The following is a 20751-nucleotide window of genomic DNA, read 5'->3' as shown; positions in this document are numbered from 1 at the left end:
GGATTCGGGTAATATTTTATTAAGTGTATAAAAGTCAACAAGAGACAAAGTCAACTAAGCAACCTGTATTGGGTATTTATCAAAAAAGGGGGAAATGACTGTTTCTAAGCATGAGGGTGAGTACTGATCTAGTATACGTTCCTAAACTATGTACAATTCCTGTGCTAAACAATGATAACACATTCTTAATGAAAGCCTAGAGACAGCAGGAGTCGCAAATGCTTCTGAATCAGTTTAAAAAGGTCTAAATACTCCAATTCAGATGAAAATGGCAAGATAGGAATGGTATGACAACTCTCTTAAACCAGAATATTAGAGAGATACATACTTTAGAGATATATATAGTTCCCATAAGACAGCTATAAAGAGCTTACTATAGAGTAAAATCCAGTTTATTAGAGTAAAAACAATTATTTAAATCCTAGCAATCTATATAATCCATTGACATCTCACTATGTAGTTTGATAAATATACAAACATAATTTTTTTTTCCACCTTAAAAAGACCACAAAAAGTCAGAAAAATTAGACAACAAAAAAACGCCACTGTCTCCCTTCACTTTTTTTTTTTTTTTTTTTTTTTTTTTGCAGTACGCGGGCCTCTCACTGTCGTGGCCTCTCCCGTTGCGGAGCACAGGCTCCGGATGCGCAGGCTCAGTGGCCATGGCTCACGGGCCCAGCCGCTCCGCGGCATGTGGGATCCTCCCGGACCGGGGCACGAACCCACGTCCCCTGCATCAGCAGGGGGACTCTCAACCACTGCCCCACCAGGGAAGCCCTCCCTTCACTTCTGTATCCCGTAACTTGTCTCATATTTACATGAACTTACTTAAGGCTGCAATTCGTAAAGGTACGAGTGACGGAAGGCTTTTATAACAGGGCAGTTTTGTTAAAGCTGAATCTTCAGCCTCGCACAAATTCAAGAGCTGCAAAAGATAGAACTTAATTTAGCCTGCTCTCACTGTGAAGACACAATAACCTTGCAAGTAACAGAACACAGCGATCTGCCACGCACAACATGATTAACAAACTAAACCCAAATCCCAAACCATTTAAGTATAGAAATGTGCTTGAGCTTCCTTATTCTAAAGCAAAACTCAGTCAACCTCTGTGACACTTTCTGACCCACTCTGATACCATAATGTTTTTTCTTTACATAGAGGATCACTTCATCTAAATGCAAATTCCAAGATGGCGGGTACAACTCCTCCTCGTTCAGAGCTGCTTCCCAATGCCTTGGGCCACTGCCCAAGAAACATACATGTTATAATTCCAGAGTTTGAGCAGTAATCCTTTTTTTTCTTCTTTCTTTTCAAGTACAGAGTGGCATAAGCAGGAAGTGTTTCGCTGGAGATACCATAACGCAGATACTCCAGTGGCTAGCCTTCCAGACACTTTAACAGGCCAGTACACATTTATATATCTAATATCTAAAATACTATATATGCTGTTCTATTACTACTTTCCCCTTCTGTTGACATCCTGGAAAATCGTACCGTTTTTTCCCTTAAAGATTCCTACCTAGTAAAATATTTAAAACAGTAGAGGAGGATGTATAGAGAAAAGCATTTCAACCACCCACCCTATTCCACTCCCCAGAGGAAACCTTCAGTAACACTCTCCTCATATATAACATATTTGTATACACACACATATATAGATCCCTCTATCTATATCTAGAGAGAGAGAGCATCAGAAACTAAATTAGAAAGCCAGACTTCCAAACGTGGCCACACCAGAATCACCTGGGAAGTTTTTAGGCAGTAGATTCCCAGGTCTGACCCCAAATCTACTGAACCTAAATCTTCGGGAAGAGGACTCAAGAGTTTCTATTTTCCGAAAGATCCTCACATGTTTTGATGCAGCTGGTATCCTGATAAACACTTTCAAAACCAGTTTAGATTCCCGAAATTTAAACACTCACTACCAGTTTCTGGTCTCCAGCTCCATGAGGAATTTTCCCCATAGGTTACAACACATCTGCCTCTGAAGCCCCCAAAGGAAGCTCCCCTCCCATTCTCCAGGGGCTCTCCTGGACCCTCCATCAAATCTTATGAGTGATGTTATACAAGGGATATAACAAGGTATAAATGATTTCAGCTAGAACACATGATCAATGACCTTATGTCCAAGCAAAAACATAGGACTTTAAGAATCAAGAGGTAAATTTTTCATAATCGGAAATTCAGACTTAGCGTGGATAAGGAAGAATTTGCTTCCTTACGACTTTTGCCTCAGTTCTCTGACAATGCCTCCAGAAGTATGATTCATGTCTCATAAAAATTTCAGATTGGGACTAATCAACAGCCCATTACAGAGTCTAAGAATCAATGCTTATAATTTGACTGTATTTATAGTTTAATTTCTATTTATCACTGTCTAATTTCATCCCACACTGTAATATTTACGGTGACAAACACTTATAAAGTGCCACCCACCACCACCTGTTACCTTGGGTCAAGGGGCAAGTCAAGTCCACTAAACAAGAGCCCAGCAGGACAGCGGAATGATTAGAAACCAGGCTCTAAAACAACCGTGGTGGTTCCACCCTAAGCTCTCCAGCTCACCTGCTCTGTAGTTTTAGGTGTCTAACAAACCCTAAGGCTCAGATTCTGCATCTTCAAAATGAGAATCATCAGTATCTGTACTTCATGGGGTGCTGCCAGAACTAGGTAAGGGCACTCACGTGAAGTGAGTTCTCAACTGCAAATGGCACATTCAAGTGATTGATAAATTCAGTAACCTGGGCACCTATTGATACGAGAGTGATTAAGGTAGATGCTACAGTCTTATCTCTAGAATACAAGTTCAAGGTCCTGAACAGCAAGGCTCCCTGTGGAGGGCTAAGAGAGTTCGACAGACTCAGAAACCCCCCACATTCTACCAGACATCTCTAGTCACCATGCCTACCTCCTCGCCAATCCCGGACGTAACATACCTGTGCCAGGGCCTGAGCCAGGCGATGGCCGGTTACTATGGTCACCACCCATGCCTTCTGAGTGCTGCCTGACCAGTCTTCGTGCACAAAGACAGGTTACCAGACACACGTCATCACCATCCACACCACGCCGTACCACCACCCCCCTACCTCTGTGTAGAACACCTTATGCTCCACCACGTTAAGGTCCATTGTGAAGAGCCTGGGCTGCAACGTGGTACAGAACGTGTTCCCCTCCATCAGGCCAATCTGCGCGTTGGCAGGCTGGTGTCGGAGCAAATGCTTCTTAGGTGGGACCATATCCTGGAGAACCTGGGAGAGGCAGGGAGGAAGCATCACTGACCAGCCGCTCCTCAAAAGCAAACACCTCTCATCACAATGTTCTAAGCCAATTAGCAATTTGAAAACCATAAATGAGATCAAAAGTTATCACAGACGTCCTTTAGTTAGGAAAGGGAGGCTCTGTTTCATATGCTGACACTGGGTCATGGAAAGATGCACGTCAGATACGTTTAATTCCTACGGGTCCAGAGTAACCTCTCTCACAACCACCACCACCAAAACAAGAACAGGACCATCAGGTTGTGCTCTACAGGCCCAGGAAACCAGCACTCTACTCCCTTGACACTGACAATTACTGATACAGACATAAACATAAGCATGTTGCTGTCTGCATGCTCTCAAAAAGAGCATATGTAATAGCACTCTGTACTGGACACAAAATTACAAATTCCATATCATCTACAAGTCAAATTTGAAGGAAAAAAAAAAGTCTTCAAAGGTTTCAAACTAGGTTTCAAACTTCAAACGAGGTTCCAATAACCCTAGTTTGGTGACAGATGTCTCACCTCCTTATGGGGTTCCATTATCACGGTCACGCTTTTCCCGGTGACCTGGGCCAGCACCTGCAGGGAGTGCATAGCCTGCTTCCTCACAGTTGAGTTTGGAGATGTGACTTCCCGAACCAGGTCATGGGTCACGTGGTGGAAGGACTTCTCCTGGGCCGCCATGATCTCCTCAGCCCTCTCCTCGTCCTTCAGGGGCGTCGCACACCTCATCAGAAGCTGCTCCAGGGTGGTCTTGGCCATGGCGACTGCCCCATTGGAAACCTGCAGGCCAGGGACTCCTTAGCACGAAAGGGGGCGATGCTGCCCACAGCACCCACGTCTCCTGCACACACTACCCCCAACAAACGCTGTCACTGGGGACGCACGGCCCTCACGCCAGCTAATGTATCAAGTCTGCTTCATTAACGTCTGCAAGGTATTCCGGTAGCTAACTCTCCTGCTCATAGGTAATTTCTGTCTGTCATTCAGAAAAGAAAATGCGGATCTAGACTTGATCCTTGTGTTTACCGAATGGATTTAAGCAGGCAATGCCCACCATCTTCTATTTGTTTGTATCTGCACAGAGGTTCATAAAGAACGCGACTCCTATAGAAACTTCTGGCCAGTTAAGTACTCTGGTCAGGGGCTGTTCATCAAGACAGACAAGTATTTAGATCCTCAAAGAAAGAGAACCTGAGGGCTCTGATCTGTCCTTTCATTAAAGATGCTGTAATGTTTTCTAAGCTTCTAGGAGAGCATATTTGCAGAACTGTCTGAAATCAACTGTGCTCCAGGCAAAGCAGCATCTTGAACCAGGATGATTAGGTCTGGGGTCACCCATCACCTACCTCTCCAGTCAAGTCCATCATGACAAAGAGAAGAGCTTTGAGGAAGGTTTGCTGGTTCTGCAGAACCCAAGTGAGAGGCAGCCGCTCCATGAGGAACTTAATGGACACCACACCCCCCAGCTTTGCGTACCAGGCCTGCTCGTAGCAGCACGCGCACAAGCGTTCCACGATATAAGAGAAGAGGGGCAGCTGGCACGCCTGGAGAAAAACGCACACAACCCGTACGGTGTTACTCAGTTCTTACACTGTAAGTGATTTCCAGAACGACCACCCTCAAGCACAAACACGCCCACACAGACCTCAGTCCTTCCTTACCCTCTCCTTTGAGCCCAGGATGATACTCGCAACATCAAATATCACAGCAAGGGCCACCTCCCCGATCTTGCAAAGTTCCTTTTCTTCATACGCCATACAAATAGCTATCGCATCAATGAGGACCAAGGGGTCCATTCCTTTCGACCCGTTCTCTTCACTGTGAAACATGGCGGTGCTGGGCTGGCTGCCCACCTGGTAGCAGGGAAGCAAGAAGGGACCTGAAAGGAGATGCAGAGGGCACGAGGGAAAGCCGGGTTTAGCTCCACATTCTCGTCCCTCAAATTGCAAAACTACCTCGTGTTTTTCCTTGAGGTTAGGAATTTAATAAAAGCCCAACCCTGGTACTCCAGACCAACTGCTGGTAAACTGCAGTTATTTATAAACTAAGTGATCTGACTTGCACTAAGGCTATTTTTCTGAATGTTTTCCATTACACACTGATATCTTCACCCTTTCTCAATCCCAATTCAAAGATGTATTAGTTTAAAATGAGAACCACAATCGGGTATCTTCTTTAGAAAAATCATTAGCGAGGCCAAGAGGTACAATATGGGAATGACCGTGGGTTATGCTCTGGACACTCCTGACATACAAGTAACAGTAAAAAGCAACAACATCCACCTGCAAAACCTAACCACACAGAGAACAGTCTGCCAGCAACCGTTCATTCATACCTGGCAGGCACCCAGCATGAGGCAAGATGGGAGTTACTGAGAAGCGTACAGGTCTGCTGGAAACACTGAGAAACAACCTAAGTGTTAAACTGCACAGCACTGACTGTCCAGGCAGGAAGAGTTAAAAAAAAGGAGGGGAAGTTCTGTGTTCTGCAGTGTCTGGAGAAAACTACTTGTCGATCGAGGGTGAGGGGCTCCAAGGACCCAGAGTGCTACTCAAGTGTGCGTGCCCACTGACCAGCACTGAGACTAAGGTGAGATTAAGTGTTCAGAAACTTAGCAATTGGCGGTGTGGTGACATTTTTACTGTCTTTTCCAAAATCACCAGTCTGCAGTGGCTTAGAAACAGAGACAAACAAAATGGGTCTTTCACCACCCAGAGCCTGAGAACTCGGAGCAGAGGTGAGGAGTGCCCAGGCAGCACGACGCCAGGGGCCCCAGGAGCAGAGCCTGGAGACCGAGGAGCGGCCAGCGGGTGATGCGGCAGAGAGGAGGTTGAGCCTTGGAAACACCGCCAAGGACGGGGACCAGCAAGGGGTGCGACCACGAACTGTCCCTGTTCTACACACAGAGGGTCCAAAAGTACTCAGCCCCCAGGATGAAAAACAAAGGGCCAAAATGTTAAACTCGGTGTATTTTATAGGTAAAACTTGGTGACAATTTTCAAGTGAATACAGCACCCACCGCTGATATACCAACTATCTGTCGATAGAATGAGTGGAAAACTATGAAACAAAAGCCAAAAACCAATCAGCCAAACTCAGCTTCTCTGAAACACAGCGTCTGACCGAGTTTTTGAAGCTCCCCGAAGGCCTCAACCCACCACTTCTCTGTCCCACTCACCGCACTGCTGGGCAACTGCCACCATTGTGTAGTGGCGAATCAAACTGGCTACAAAGGGCAGGGCACTGGGCCGGAGGTCTTTAATGACTGCGGACATGAACGCCCCGGTCAGAGCCTGCTCAAACGTCTTCCGAGCTGGAGTGTCTTGAGCTTTGTAGCGATGTGATATGATGACATTGGGTATGGTCTTTTCTGTAAAGCTGCAAGACAACAATTAAATCCATCATCACGACACTCAAGTCCTGAGCCAATGATTCCACCACAACTTACTTATTTTCAACCTGCCCACTTTCCTCTTGTGCAGATAGGCCTGAGTGAATTAATTTCTCTGCTTTAATTTCAGCAACACTTTGGAATCAAACATGATGAATTTCATGATGAATGTTTATAGCCAATGGTTCAAGAGACACCAAATACGTTCTACCTAATATGAGCACAGGTAATGAATCAGAGGTAAATTACAAAAGGACAGCACATTCAATATTTTTGTAATTATTTTCTATTTTAAGAAATTTGATGTTAATCTTTTACAATTAAATAAGCCAAATTGTAAGAAGTATCAATGATCAAAGAGAGATGAAAAAAAGCTATTACTTAAAGGCAACTATATACCTTTTATATGTTGAAAAGTCACACCACTAGGTACAGAATCAAATGGGGCTATGGGTCTAACTGGATAAAGGATTTACTGCCAATCATATGAGATTAACTAAAACCCAAGAAAGCAGAGCCAGGGAAGCACATATTAAACACAAGGATAAGAAATGGTCATCAATATTTAAAAAATTTTTAGTTTCTTCCAACCATGAACTGGTCCAAGTAACAAATTTCTTTCTGTGACCAGAGTCTGCCTCTAATATTTGCCCACTCACTCTCTGGTTCTTCCCCCAAAACTAATAAAATACACAGGCCCTTATTTCCACGTGCAACATCTTCAAACAGAGGGAAGAGTGGTGGTCACACTCCCCACCCCACACCCGAACGTCTCCTCAGCTCTTTTCCAGATTGTAATCATGCTCTTTAAAAGGCCACTGGGTCCAACTAACCCAAACAGACATCTGAGTCCCACCATCCCCCTGGCCTGCTCTTCCACACTGTTCCTGAAACCCCAGTACATGCTCCTCTGGCTTAAGCCAAGACAACCTGCGGTCAGCCAGAGTCAGTCATAGCCTTTCATCCACTTCCTGTGAAACATAGGGCGAAATCTAAAGTCTTCTTGGTGTTCCCCTGAGGCCCTACCTCAGCCCCATCCCACCCCACACTCCCACCCAGCGCACTACTTAGCCTGCGATGCATAGTAGCACTTATCACTAGCTGAAATACTATGCATTTGTTTCTTTCTGCTGTTGTCCGTCTACCCCACTAGAATATAAATTCCTTGAAGGCAAGAATGCAGTCTTACACACAAACCTTGAACAGAGCCTGGTTCTAGAAGGTACTCAATCTGTGAATGCAGAGATGGAGAACAAACAGTCTTTATAAATAAGTGGGTCCTGAATATCCAAAGGGCAAAATATAAACATGGACCCCTACTCCACTCCATTCACAAAAGTTAATTCTAGAGGATAAAGATCAAACTGCAAAGGACAGAACTACAGAGCTTTTAGAAGATAATACAAGAGTATCTTCACGATGAGGATGCAGAAAGTGATTTCTTACAAACAATATAATAAAAAGCATAAAACAAAAGGAAAAATTTATCACCTTGACCACAGTAATATCATGAACTTCTGCTTATCAAAAAATTAGGCGGAAAGGCTTAGAAACAATGAGCACACCTAGCAGAGAGACCTTGGTCTGTGTCCATTTCTTCAGGAGCCCTCATTCCTTTGAAAGGGAATGGTGACTCCAGGGCTGGGGGAGAGAGGGCACGAGGTGAGCCAGAAACATCCTGCTGAGCTACAAAGGATGCTCAGAAACTGATGGGGACACGACACAGGAATACAGGAGCCAGCCAGGAGGGGCTCTCAGTGACTCAATCTAGACAATCTGGTCACCAAATTAATGGACTGTCACCCTTTAAATAAAGTAAGAATCCATGAGTCCATACTACTATAAATAAATATGAAAGGAGACAGAAAAAGCTCTTCCTTTGTAAAAAAAAGAGCACATGGAGGTAGAAAATCACCATTTTATATCCATACAAGAGAATATGATTCGGCAATGAAAAGGAGCAAACTACAAATTTTGCATCATGGATGAATTTCAAAAGCATTATGCTGGGACTTCCCCGGTGGCGCAGTGGTTAAGAATCCACCTGCCAATGCAGGGGACACAGGTTCAATCCCTGGGTCGGGAATATCCCACATGCTGCAGAGAAACTAAGCCCATGTGCCACAACTACTGAGCCTGTGCTCTAGAGCCCACGAGCCTCAACTACTGAGCCTGCGTGCTGCAACTACTGAAGCCTGTGCGCCTAGAGCCAGTGCTCTGCAACAAGAGAAGCCACTTCAACGAGAAGCCCGCACACCGCAATGAAGAGTAGCCCCTGCCCACCGCAACTAGAGAGAAAAGCCCGCACGCAGCAACAAAGACCCAACGCAGCCAAAAAATAAAAAATTTTTTTTCAAAATTATATTAAAAAAAAGGAACCGTACAATATGCAGCCCTGGGTTTGGCTTCTTTCCCTTAGCCTGGTGTTGGAAATGATCTATTCATCTTGCAACACGAGTCAGTAGTTAATTCCTTGTTACTGCTGAGATTTCGTTGTATCCACGCACCACGGATGACAGACATCTGGACTGTTTCCAGTCTATTATGATTCTTAAGGCTACAAGTTTCCCTCAAAATATAGCCTTAGCTGTACCCCAATTACATCTGGCCACATATTGCCCTTTTCTTTGCTGTTCATTCCTGTGGGACTTCAAGCAACTATGCCACTTCACACTATTCTACATGTCTCTTAAATCTTTTTAAACTTTTTCATCTTTTTCTCTCTCTGCACACATTCTGGATAATTTCTTTTGACTTATCTCTTATCTAAAGATTCTCTTTCTCCTTTCTTTTCTTTAATCTGCTTGGGCAATTTTTATAAGGTTTGTACTTTCTTGCCATGTTTTCAAGCTTGTCTTTCATCTATTTGAAACACAGCAGAAGCACAGTTATAACCTAGCTGTGGAGATCCTCGTAGCTTCAGTCTGAGCAGGTCTCTTCCTGCTGGTTCTGTGGGCTCTTGTTCATGCTGCCTTATGTCCTTGTGCACTTGGCTGTTGCTCACTGCTCTCTCTCCAATGCTCTTTCGACACTGAGCACCTACTATATATCCGGCATTGTCCCTGACGCCGTGAGAAACGTAAAAATACAAAGGAAAAACCTCTTCCCTGAAACCTGTAACACAGGAAGATGACAAACATACATCCCCACAGAGACCATTATATAAAGATCACAGCCTTAAGTGATACGAGCGAAATAAAAATGTCACACAAAAGGATCACTCTGGATTGGAAAAGCAAAAGATCCCCTGAACACCTTTCATGTGCAGGTGCTGCAAATGTAACGGTGAGCCGAAGGGAGAGAGGACTGACCGTTGATTCCTGAAGCTTGCGCCCTAGTGGAGGAGGCAATACTAAAGGAGGATTACGACTGAGAGAAATTGTAACTCGCAAGTGCCCAAGGTTCTTCCCATTTTCTCTAAAAAGCAAGAGAAGCATTGCTGAGCAAACAACATGGCATTTTCCTGAACTGAAGGAACATACTTAAAACACTAGGAGATCTGGGAGGTCCTTCCATCCCTAATTTTCTGAAACAAATTATGTCCCAGCACAAAGAATTAAATCATCAGCATACTTAGGGTGTGCCAGGAGCTGGTAGAGTGCGTGTTTATTGTCCTCCAGACTCATCATTGCCACCAGGAAGCACCTGATCACTTCCCACGCCTGTCTCCGGTAGTAGGGCTCCGTGTTGGCGCTCTTCAGGCAGTCCAGAGCCGTTTCAATGGCCTACAGCAAAGAAACGCAAAAACTGTAGTCTGTGCTGAAATGACGTGACTCTGAAAAGCTTGCACGGAAAGCACGTGCACCACGCAGAAGAACCTGAATGCATGCTTGCTCCTGAAGAGAGCACAGGGGGCCTGCAGACAGGCTAGCAGGTGTTCTCCAAATGAAACCTCCAGAGAAGGTGACAGAAGTATTATGACATCAAGAGCTGCCATGGTTCAAACTGAAATGGGACGTGGAGTTCACTAATTTCATGCTTAAGTAGCCAATGGGAGATTCCAGAAATTAAGTGAGCTCAGAAGGCCTCTTGTGGTAGATTTGCTGGATTAAACTACCATCTGAGTCATCTCAGTTCAAAACTAAAAGATGGCTTTCCTAAGCTTTTACTAAATTCTCTCTTTAAAAGAGGGTTTACTTCATTTTTGCAGAAAACCTACATAGCTACATACACATTTTAGCCTTTTCATTAGGTTGACCAGGAAGGCAGGGAAGGAACAATCACACACAAAAAAACACTTGGAGTCTTTAACAGCTAAGATATTAATGCTAAAGATACTTATATACCTAGAAATCAAAGCCCCAGTCTGTGTTGAAGTTTAAAGATTTATCCTGGCCACGTGTGAGGAACCAGAGCTGACACGGACAGGGGCCCCACCCTCCAGACGCAGCCAGGCGACACAGCACAGAGGGTGACAAGGGCCCCTCACTGCATCACTCCCAGCTTGCGTGTCCGAGCTCTTCTGGGGCACCACAGAAGTGCCCTTTCTGACCTGCTCAGGGTTATGTAATAAATCATGCAAGGACAGTCTGAGAAGTGTTATTTTTAAGAATCAACATGACCTACGAGCCAATTACCTGTCCCTTCCCTGCCAAAAAAGGGATTGTAAAGTATGCCAAAAGCAGAACTTCTGTCATGTAAATGCACTGGCACTTGCCCTGCTGGTCATCCCCTTCCCTGCTGGTTCCTTCAGCCCTGCAGGGTGTGCCACGGCCCTCAGGATGCTACCTGCTGGGAAAAGGGCTCCGAGAGCGCCACAGAGTCCCTGGGAGGGTCCAGGACGGCCATGGAAGCTTGTCTTCAAATCCTGGTTTCTTCCATGCTTCAGATGCTTTGGGGAAGAACTACTTCTACAGGGATTTTCTTGCTCTGCTTAATCTATGCAGAGGTCAAGTAAAAGTCAGATGTCTTAGTTTTCATTCTAATACCAACCCTGCCACTGATGGGGCTAAAGCAAATAGAATCCTAACTTAAGGAAACGACCTAAAACGTGGCAACGGGCTAGATTCACAGTATGTTCACTGTGGTAATTTTCAAGGTAAAGACAGAATTTTAGTTGTATTTTCTTACAGGGAAACTAGTGTTTATTTGACAAGTATTTAGATAAAGGTTTGGATGAGAAGCTAAGACTGGAAAGCGACACCGTTCTATGGGGTGGGGCTGGGAGAGGGGTGGACACAATTTGTGTGCTTGAGAAACTTGGGGGGGAAAAGGTGTGTGTGTGTAGGGGGGACAGGTGGACTGAGAGACGACGATAGGAAACGACTCCAGACTGACATTACCCATGATGGGTACCCTTCCTCACAAATGTTCAGTAAAGTCTGGCTTAAAAAAAAGAGTTACAGAAATCACTACTGTGTGTAAACTCCTTATACAGAAAGGTAAACAAGCTGAGTTCTACAATACAATGCATCAGGACAGAATAGAGTGCGCCTGAGCAAAAGGAGGGCTTTGAGTGGTTCCAGGCCACAGGATGCTGTTAAGACCAGGCCTGCAAGGAGTTCAAGAATCCCAGCCAGCATCTGGCTCACTGAAATGGCTGAGTCACTCAGATACACGTGAAAGGCTTCTATAAAACCCTTTCCAAAAATGCACATTACATTAACGGCTAGATAAGTGTTCTGAAAAGACATGGTAACAATAGCTGTAACGCAGGCGGGAAGGCTGGTCATATAATAAAAAGGGGAAAGTCGAATGTGACAACGTAGATTGTAATAAATACAACCTTAGTTGTGTGACAAAGGACCAGGAGGGGTCAGTAAGGTGAAGGGGCGGTGTTCAGTAAGGATCATGCAGAAGCAGCTGAGTGCTCTACAACACGCTGGGGACAGTCTGCTGATTTTTATACAAGGGCAGAGGCATTCTAAAGGGCACACAGAGAGAAACCAAAGAGCTGTCCGTGGTGGGCTAAGGAGCCATGTCTGGATAGAGACTGGGAGAGAAGCAGGTACTCAGGAGTGACGGGAATGAGACAGGAACGGGACTAACCTGGGTTCTAAATGACACAATGTAAAACCTATTGGACATCAAAACAGACTAAGAGCAAGGGTGGGGTGGGCTGGGCGACACCTCCTGGTCCATCAAGAAGGACAGTCCTGCCCAAGGGTCCAACGTCCTCAGGGGCACCACCACCCACTGGCCTCCTGGAATGATGGAAGCTCCAACCGACCAAGCTGGGCCCCAATAAATCTTCATCTCCTTTGAGTTAGAAATTCCCACCCCAAAAGTAAATGTTCTATTTCCATGTTTTCAAATAGAAATTAAACGTCTTAAAATGAAACTTACAGTATCTTTAAGAAACTCCCAGAGACTCCAAAATTTACCTTCTCCATCGGGAGCTGAAGAGATGCTTTACAGTCAGAAAACTCCACTGTGATACTGGGGCCTTGAACTTCAGTCACGACGTAGTGCAGCTTCTGGGACTCCTTCAACATCTTCCTGTTACTGCCACCAAATTTACCAAGGACACGATAGGCCACGTGCGAAATGCTGTCTGCAGGGTTGCGTAAAGTGCGCCACAAAGCCTGAAAGTCAGTACGCTTTCATTAACCCTCCGAGGCGATGCAGTCCCACGGTCCCCCAATCCCAACTCAAAAGTTATGAAAGACTACACGGCAAAAACTCCTCCTCCCACCTCCGTCCCCCAAACACACAGTTCCCTTCTGGAAACCAACGATGTTAGTCAGGTGTGTCCTTCCAGAGAAATCGTATGACTTTACAGAAAATGCACATATAAATATAAATGTTCTTCCATGCTCCTACAGTACAAATGGTAGCATGTCATAAACAGTGCAGAGCTCAAAGGCAAGAAAACTGAACAACACATTGTTTGGGCAGATATACAAAATGGGATAGGGGAGCAGAGAGGAAAACACAACTTGCTGCCACAGTTCTTGACCTTGGGTTAGATGGTGCCTTCTCAGGTTTTTACTTCTATTATTAGGCTTTATAACTTACAAACATGATATATAAACTACCTTTTACATTTCAAATCTGATATTACAAAGGACAGCGAAGAGGGAAAACAGTGATCATAAAGGGACCTGCATTACGGGAAAAATGAGTTACTGTGTACCTTGTACTCACAATTAGTATAAGGAACAGAGACGTACTCAATTGTTCCCAAACACTCTGTCAGTTTTCCCATACCTTTTCACCTAAATTATCATAAGCCCTGAAATTCACCATAGCTCACTATTTAAACCTATTTTCTTAGACCACCTTCTGTAACAATGCCAGGTATTAGTGTCCAACGACAGTCAACATAAAATCTTGGAACTCTTCTTAAAAGCAAAATTCAAATTTCTCTTACATTCCTGTAGGTCCAAAGAGGCTTCCCTTCATGACTGTCGAGAGATGTAGTCTAAGACTCCTTACCCTCCACCTGGCCCACCCAAAGCTCAGGTATCCTCAGGAGAGGGGTCTTCTGCTTACCTCCCCAGGAGGGGGTGGCACTGGGAACGGGAGGGTTCAATCTCCCAGCACTCGCACAGGTTCGTAGCGGGTTGATGGTACTCTGCCAGTTGTCCAGCAGGTAGGGTAACTGTGCCTCCGAAAGCAAGCAGCAGCCCTGACCCAATTCTCCCTGGGGCTGTCTGCCTCACATAAGGGCAAGAGGCCCAAGAACCCATCCTTGCCTCCTCTTCCCACAGGAAGCTCACCCAGGCTTGGGTCGGACCCACGGTCTGCCTTCCAGAACCAACGGTCCTGTTCTCCGCTCAGGCTTGAGTGTCAGTCAAGCCTCCAAATGACTGGACTTGGACCTGGAGGCTCCAACCCAACCTCTAGGCCATGCTCTCCTGCCTAGATGGAGCCCAAGATCTAAATTTCAGGACTGGCAGGCGAGTCCTGGTTGCACCTCCAACCTACTGTCCAGAGACTCCTGTACTTGAGTTACTGCCCATCACAGAAAGCTGGCATTTGGACTACCTACTTGGGGCCAAATACTCTACACCAAAGGGGCAGGTGAGTAAGCAACAGGCAGCCTGAATCTCGAACAATTACCAACCACATTACAAATCATTACCATCAGCAAAACATGAAGGAATAACCTGATATCTGACACTGAGCTCTAATGACCAAAAATATAAAATGGCTTCAAAACTGCCTCCTTTCTTATCTGCTGTTTCCTTTGGGGGTGGCCAGACAGCTCTACTTCCTTTACAAGTTTGCATCTCTACTGTGTAACTCAACATCTCTCCTGGATAAAGAGAGGATCTCCCTGGAAGAAACAGCAGCCATTTAACACCTGCCTTCCCAAGTCATCAACTTCACAAGAACGTGACACTGTGAAAGCCCTCTGAAAGGGGAGCAATACTGCAAAACAAATATTCTCAATACCTGCAATATTTCTTGACATCGTTTCGTAAGCCAGAAGACTCACACAGCAAGTTGAAGGCTACACCAGTAGCCCACCAGAGAGCAGGGAGCCCACCACTCCGCACGGCGACCTCAACAGTGGCCAGTCACTTCTGAAACTGACAGCCTAAAATCCTCAGTGAGAACTAGATACGTAAGTCCTGGCGCCCTCTGCTGGCGGCACGGAAACGCAGACTTACCTGCATGAGCTCTGCGCGCACCGGCTGGATGTGGTCATAGAGGAAGTCGGGCTGCAGGTTGTCCACACACAACTCCAGAGTCCTCAGGCCTTGGCTGACCAACGTCTGCGACCCGTTGAGAGCCGACACCAAGGGGTCCATCAACATGGGCAGATAGGGCAGGAGCGAGCTCAGCCGCACGGGCACCGTGAGACACAACTCCACGAAGAGGTCCTTCATGTGCTGCTTGTGCAGGCCACTCTGCAGCATGTTCAGCCCTAAACACAGGGTGTGAGGCCGTCGGGGGAAGTTACTTCCCAGACACATGCCCAAGTTAACTGTACAGAGTAAGTGACCCGCCTTTTCACATAAACATCAACCCGATAACAGGAAGGCTTTTTACGCCTTATAATTTCTGTATTAGCTAAATCTATTCTGTAACTGTACCCTGTGACCTCTTCCGTCTACCTTATTCGTGGTGACAACAGCAGGCTGCACATAGTTTCAGTTACAATTAATACTATTTAATATTGATTAAATTAATATTAAGGACTAATAAATATTATACATCAAACTTTTAAAAATCATGTCATGCTATGAATAAGCCCAGTCTAAAGAAACAGACTCCAATATGACGTGTCCATATCAAGCGTGATGTTTATAACCTTATGTGTTTTTTCAGATTTCCAGTAAACCACAGTTGATGTCTATGCTCTAAAATAAACATTAAAAAAAAAAAATCCACTTTCGGTTTTTATAAATGGGAACTTCCTGCTCATAAACACAACCCCCCAACTTTTCACGAGGGTAACCAAGTATTTACTGAGCCCCTTCCTAAGACATGTCAGATCAGCACCTGCCCACAGAACCTTAAAGACAGGCGGAAAGAGAAAAGCAAGTAACAGTGGCCGCAAAGGCACATCCCAGGCAGCTGAGGCTGAAGAAAGAGGAGCTATCAGGGAAGGCCAAGGCATCACACAGCAGCCACACCAGATTCAGAATCCAAAGGAGAAGGTGGGTGAGGAGAGGGCATAGCTAAGTTCCCAAGGAGGGGATGTACTTGAACAAAACCAGGTGGGGAGAAGTAAGGCTGGGAAGAGCGCAGGAGGGAAAATCAGACTGATCAGAGCAGAGGGCGCAGGCTGGGGAAGACTGGGGACGGGGTCAAACACGGACGACAGAGCCTGACTATGGGCCTCTTTAAGCACCTGGCCTGGGGGACATAGGGCCATGTTACAGTCATCATTTTCAAGGATTTCCCAGTTGTGAAGATTCAATCCCTTGCCAAGCGCTCACCCTTACAAAAAAAAAAAAAAATTCCTAGGATAGTGTTTCTAGTCAGTTCATACCTGTAAACATTCACTGGACCCAATATCCCTTTTAGTTATATATACCTTGAAAGCATTCCTAACACACAGGAATAAAAGAATTCTGTCTATGCAAGTTAGCAACTAGATAAAAATATAAACATATTTTTATGTATTTTATATAAAGCTTATATCAGCTTTGTAACTTGTTTTTTTCCCTTCTTGTTCTGATTCTCTTTCAATCTAGGGATCCCTGATCTTACTAAACCACTTTCTAGAACTGCTTATCAAACGCTACAAAAATGTAACAAAGTCCTAACTGGGGTAACTAAGACCTTCCAACTCCCATACAACTCTGAGCAGGGAGAAAAACCCATCCCTTTAAAGATGCACTGCCTTTAAAGAGAGGACACAGGGATGGACACACACATACACACACTGCAGGGGACATGTACATACATCCCCTCACCATGACCTTCACCAGGTGCAGAGCAGGAATCCCAGCAACCAAGGGAAGCAAGACCCATGCACGCGCACAAGACTAAAAGGCAACCAACATCACTGCGCTGACCTTGCAGTAGGTTTGGAAGGAGAGGCAAAAATTCCTGATACAGGAGATCATGGCTACCTCCCCCGATGGAGCGGAACAAGGCTCGAAGCAGCAGGAAATAGTTATAGGGTTCTTTGGCAGTCTGGGCGAGCTCCATTGAGCTGTTCACAATCTTGTGCAGGTGAGGCTGCAGGATGGAGAAAAGGCAGGTTAACAAGCTCTAAATGAGGAGGGTTCACTGCAAAAAGATAGGAATGGAAGGTAATTTTGATGAATTTATTCTAAAAGGAAAAACAAAACAAAAATTTTCCAACTTTTATTTGACTCAAAGTAATTTCTTTTAAAACATATGTACGCTTCCACCAGTTTGGCTGTGAAAGCAGCATTTACTAGGTTCCCATCTTACTATGTAGGTACATTATGCTGAGCAGACACTTTGCAACAGGAACTGGAGGGCCTGTGAGCTCTACTGTTCTTGTGAACAGTCCTTCATGAGACCAAATAATCAAACAAGATGAGGGACTTCCCTGGTAGCACAGTAGTTAAGAATCCGCCTGCCAATGCAGGGGACACGGGTTCAATCCCTGGTCCGGGAAGATCCCACATGCTACGGAGCAACTAAGCCCATGAGCCACAACTACTGAGCCTGAGCTCTAGAGCCCACGAGCCACAACTACTGAGCCCGTGTGCCACAACTGCTGAAGCCCGTGCACCTAGAGCCCGTGCTCTGCAACGAGAAGCCACCGCAATGAGAAGCCCACGCACCACAACGAAGACTAGCCCCCGCTCGCCACAACTAGAGTAAGCCCGCACGTTGCAATGAAGACCTAATGCAGCCAAAAATAAATAAATAAATAAATTTATAAAATAAAATAAACTTTAAAAAAAATCAAACAAAATGAAAGAAGCCTGTTCCTTAACTATCAGAATGCAAAATGCAACCTAAAGGAACTGAAACTTCACTACCAAATACCATACATGCAAAGTTTGGAAGAACCTCAAAAGACATTTGAGATGGTAACGTTTCAGAAGACTTAATCGAAAAATGTGTTCATGAGCATTTTATTAGCTTACAGTAAGTTTAATCAACATTTTAAGACAGATTAGTTTTTTATCTTGTACTTCAAATCCTAGTTTTGACATGTGACAGGTTAAGTTTGATGTGAATTTTTTTGCAGGTGTATTTAAAGTGAACTGTGAACTGTAAACTACCTGTATAGTCAGTGATACAATTACAAGTCTGTTACTGTATATAGCAAGATATATTTCTTTTATGGATAAATCACATATATTAGTCTCATGACAAAACGTTCTATGAAATTATTCTTTGAACATCTTTCTTGAACAATATTCCAAAACCCCATCATTAGACTTGTCTAATCTATTAGGTTTTATTCTCTTTTTTGTTGGTGGTTGTTCTACATATTGTCCCAGATATCGGCAAAAATCGAATTATTTGAAGATACCAAATTATGTGGACAAAGACTATTAAATATTTTATATCTTTCTAAAAATTTGAATATTTTCTTTTTATACTAACACAGAAGTAATGTCAAGGTTGTTGACAACTGATTACTATATAACTGAAAAAATGGAGGAAACTGTCACATAAAAGCACAAATTACTGGTGCTTTATATCACCACCTATATATTTACTTCAGAAAAAAATAGATCTTTTCCCCTATGGGAAAACATCTCTCTTCAGACAGAACTGATGATAATATTCAACCTTCTACAGAAATTAAGTGGAAGAGAATTTTGATAAGGTTTTTGTTCCATCTGCTGCCTTTAGTGGATGATGTAGCCATGCATTGGTTTCTGCCATTTGCTAGAATCAAATAACTGATGAGATAAAATTACACGTATAGGATTAGTCATCTATAAAAATGTGTTATGAGACACATCCCTCCCAGATGGTCTTAATAAAGGACACAAATTGGCTAGAGCTCTTGATTCAGAGGGGAAAAATGAACAAATAGTCCTGAAATGGGATGTTTATGTGCTGCCACAGAAAATATGAACACAGAGATGTGCTGTGGAAGATGGGTATGTGATGAGAACTGTTACACAGCCAACCATTTCCCATTGGATCTGAGAGGTAAGATGTTTTTTCCTTATATTCTTCTGCGTCACTCAATTTAAAAAAAAAAAAAAAAAAGCACAGTGTGCTCCTACACTACTTGTGTGGTCCACACAAGAAATGAGTTTAAAAAAGAAAATCAGGGTGCCAAGACTAATGACAACCCCTGCCTATCACGAGAGCTCTGAAGTGTTCATTTTGGATTAGGAGACAAATAGATTAAGCTCTGCTTTAGAAACACATGAAATGTTTTCTACACTTGGCCCTGATTCGTTGTAAACATTTATTAATTCAATATTACAATATTTATAAATATAAAGAGCAAAGCCAGTTTCTGTTCAAAATGAAGAAAATTAAAAAGCAACAACAAAAAAACCCAAACACAATGCACAGCTTGGATCTGAGTTTACCTTCAGCATTTGTTCGTTTTCAGCTGCGAAGAGGGAGACGGAGCCAAAGACCAACTTGAACAGTTTGAGGTACAGGTTGGAGAGCTCCACATTGGAGCCCATTTCTGGCAGGCGGTCCAGGAGATATTCCACCAGAATTGTAGCAAACAGAGCAGAGGTAGTAGGATTTGCCAAGAAGGAGTTGGCAACAATCTGTCAAAACAAGAAACACATGTGACAAAAATCATTACTTCCAAAAAAAAATCCCACAAGGACTCAGGGGCAAAAAATATACAAACCAATTTTCACTGCAAAGTAAAGGAGCTGTTACAGTGGAGGATTCCTGGACTGAATGTCAATATTATGACATAGTGTGAGTGTGTTTCATGTTTGGTAACTGCAACATCGTTGCTTTTGTTGTGGTCATCCATTTACAATGCTTGGTGTCAGTTTATTCATCTCTTGTAAAAATAGAATACAGTGTGTGTGTGTGAGTTGTGAAAAAAAAAAGAAAACTACCATATGGCAATTGTATCAGTTACCTATTACTTTGTAACAAGTTACCCCAAAGTGCAATGGCTTAAAACAACACACATTATTTCACAGTTAAAAAAAAAAAAACATTACTTCCCCAAAGCAGATTCAAGAAAAAATAATGAACTTTCCAAAATTACAAAATCAAATCTGTATAAGACACTTCAAGAAATGAATTATCCACCAAAAGAAAAAAAACAAAACCGATTTGAGCACTGAGTGGAGTTCACTTAAGTACTTAATCTGTCATTTTATTGTCACCATCAAGGACCAAGAGCCTACATCTAACACGTATTTAATTTCTACTATGAAAGGAAGTGGTCCAAAGCATCTTAAACTTTTGAAATTTTTCTTTTACTACAGCCTAATAGTTCTCTAAATTTTGCTCTACAGCACTATCCTTAGGTATATCACTTACAAAATAAAAGGAACACCAAGTATTCGACACATGTTGAAAGAACATAAGAGTGTCATACCTGAAGAGCGTAATTTTTTGAGATTCTTTCCACCATATAAGGGACTGTAGTCTGAAAGATTTCTTTAAACGTTAATGGGTTCATCATCGTGAAGACGCCGGCAAAGTGCTCCAATACCTCCTTCTCTTCCTTCATTCTAACAGTTTGGCAGTTTGCTACTCGAATGTATGTCTGTCCATTTCCTGCTATCTGGACCTAGCACAGGAAAAAAAAACACAGGG

At 43.8% G+C, this 20751-nt stretch overlaps 1 protein-coding gene across 6 annotated transcripts in view; it reads right to left on the bottom strand.

Annotated features, from left to right (window-relative positions):
* Positions 1-20751, bottom strand: part of TRRAP (transformation/transcription domain associated protein) — a 110993-nt gene that overhangs the window by 67242 nt on the left and 23000 nt on the right. For 5 of the 6 annotated variants that reach the window (XM_082857877.1, XM_082857878.1, XM_082857875.1 and 2 more), the window contains 12 exons: positions 20531-20725; positions 19542-19733; positions 17073-17238; positions 15216-15472; positions 12981-13181; positions 10231-10382; positions 6445-6644; positions 4928-5145; positions 4613-4810; positions 3786-4046; positions 3088-3249; positions 829-925 (listed from right to left, as the gene is read on the bottom strand). In XM_082857877.1, coding sequence (XP_082714003.1) covers positions 829-925; positions 3088-3249; positions 3786-4046; positions 4613-4810; positions 4928-5145; positions 6445-6644; positions 10231-10382; positions 12981-13181; positions 15216-15472; positions 17073-17238; positions 19542-19733; positions 20531-20725 — 2299 coding nt within the window. The remainder of the gene's footprint in view (positions 1-828; positions 926-3087; positions 3250-3785; positions 4047-4612; positions 4811-4927; positions 5146-6444; positions 6645-10230; positions 10383-12980; positions 13182-15215; positions 15473-17072; positions 17239-19541; positions 19734-20530; positions 20726-20751) is intronic. The other variant, XM_082857879.1, reaches the window with a different exon arrangement.

Source organism: Leucopleurus acutus (assembly GCF_964270905.1).
Source record: "Leucopleurus acutus genome assembly, chromosome: 16".
Lineage (NCBI taxonomy): Eukaryota > Metazoa > Chordata > Mammalia > Artiodactyla > Delphinidae > Leucopleurus > Leucopleurus acutus.
Note: the sequence above shows the minus strand (reverse complement) of the source record. Positions and strands in the feature narration are given on the sequence as shown.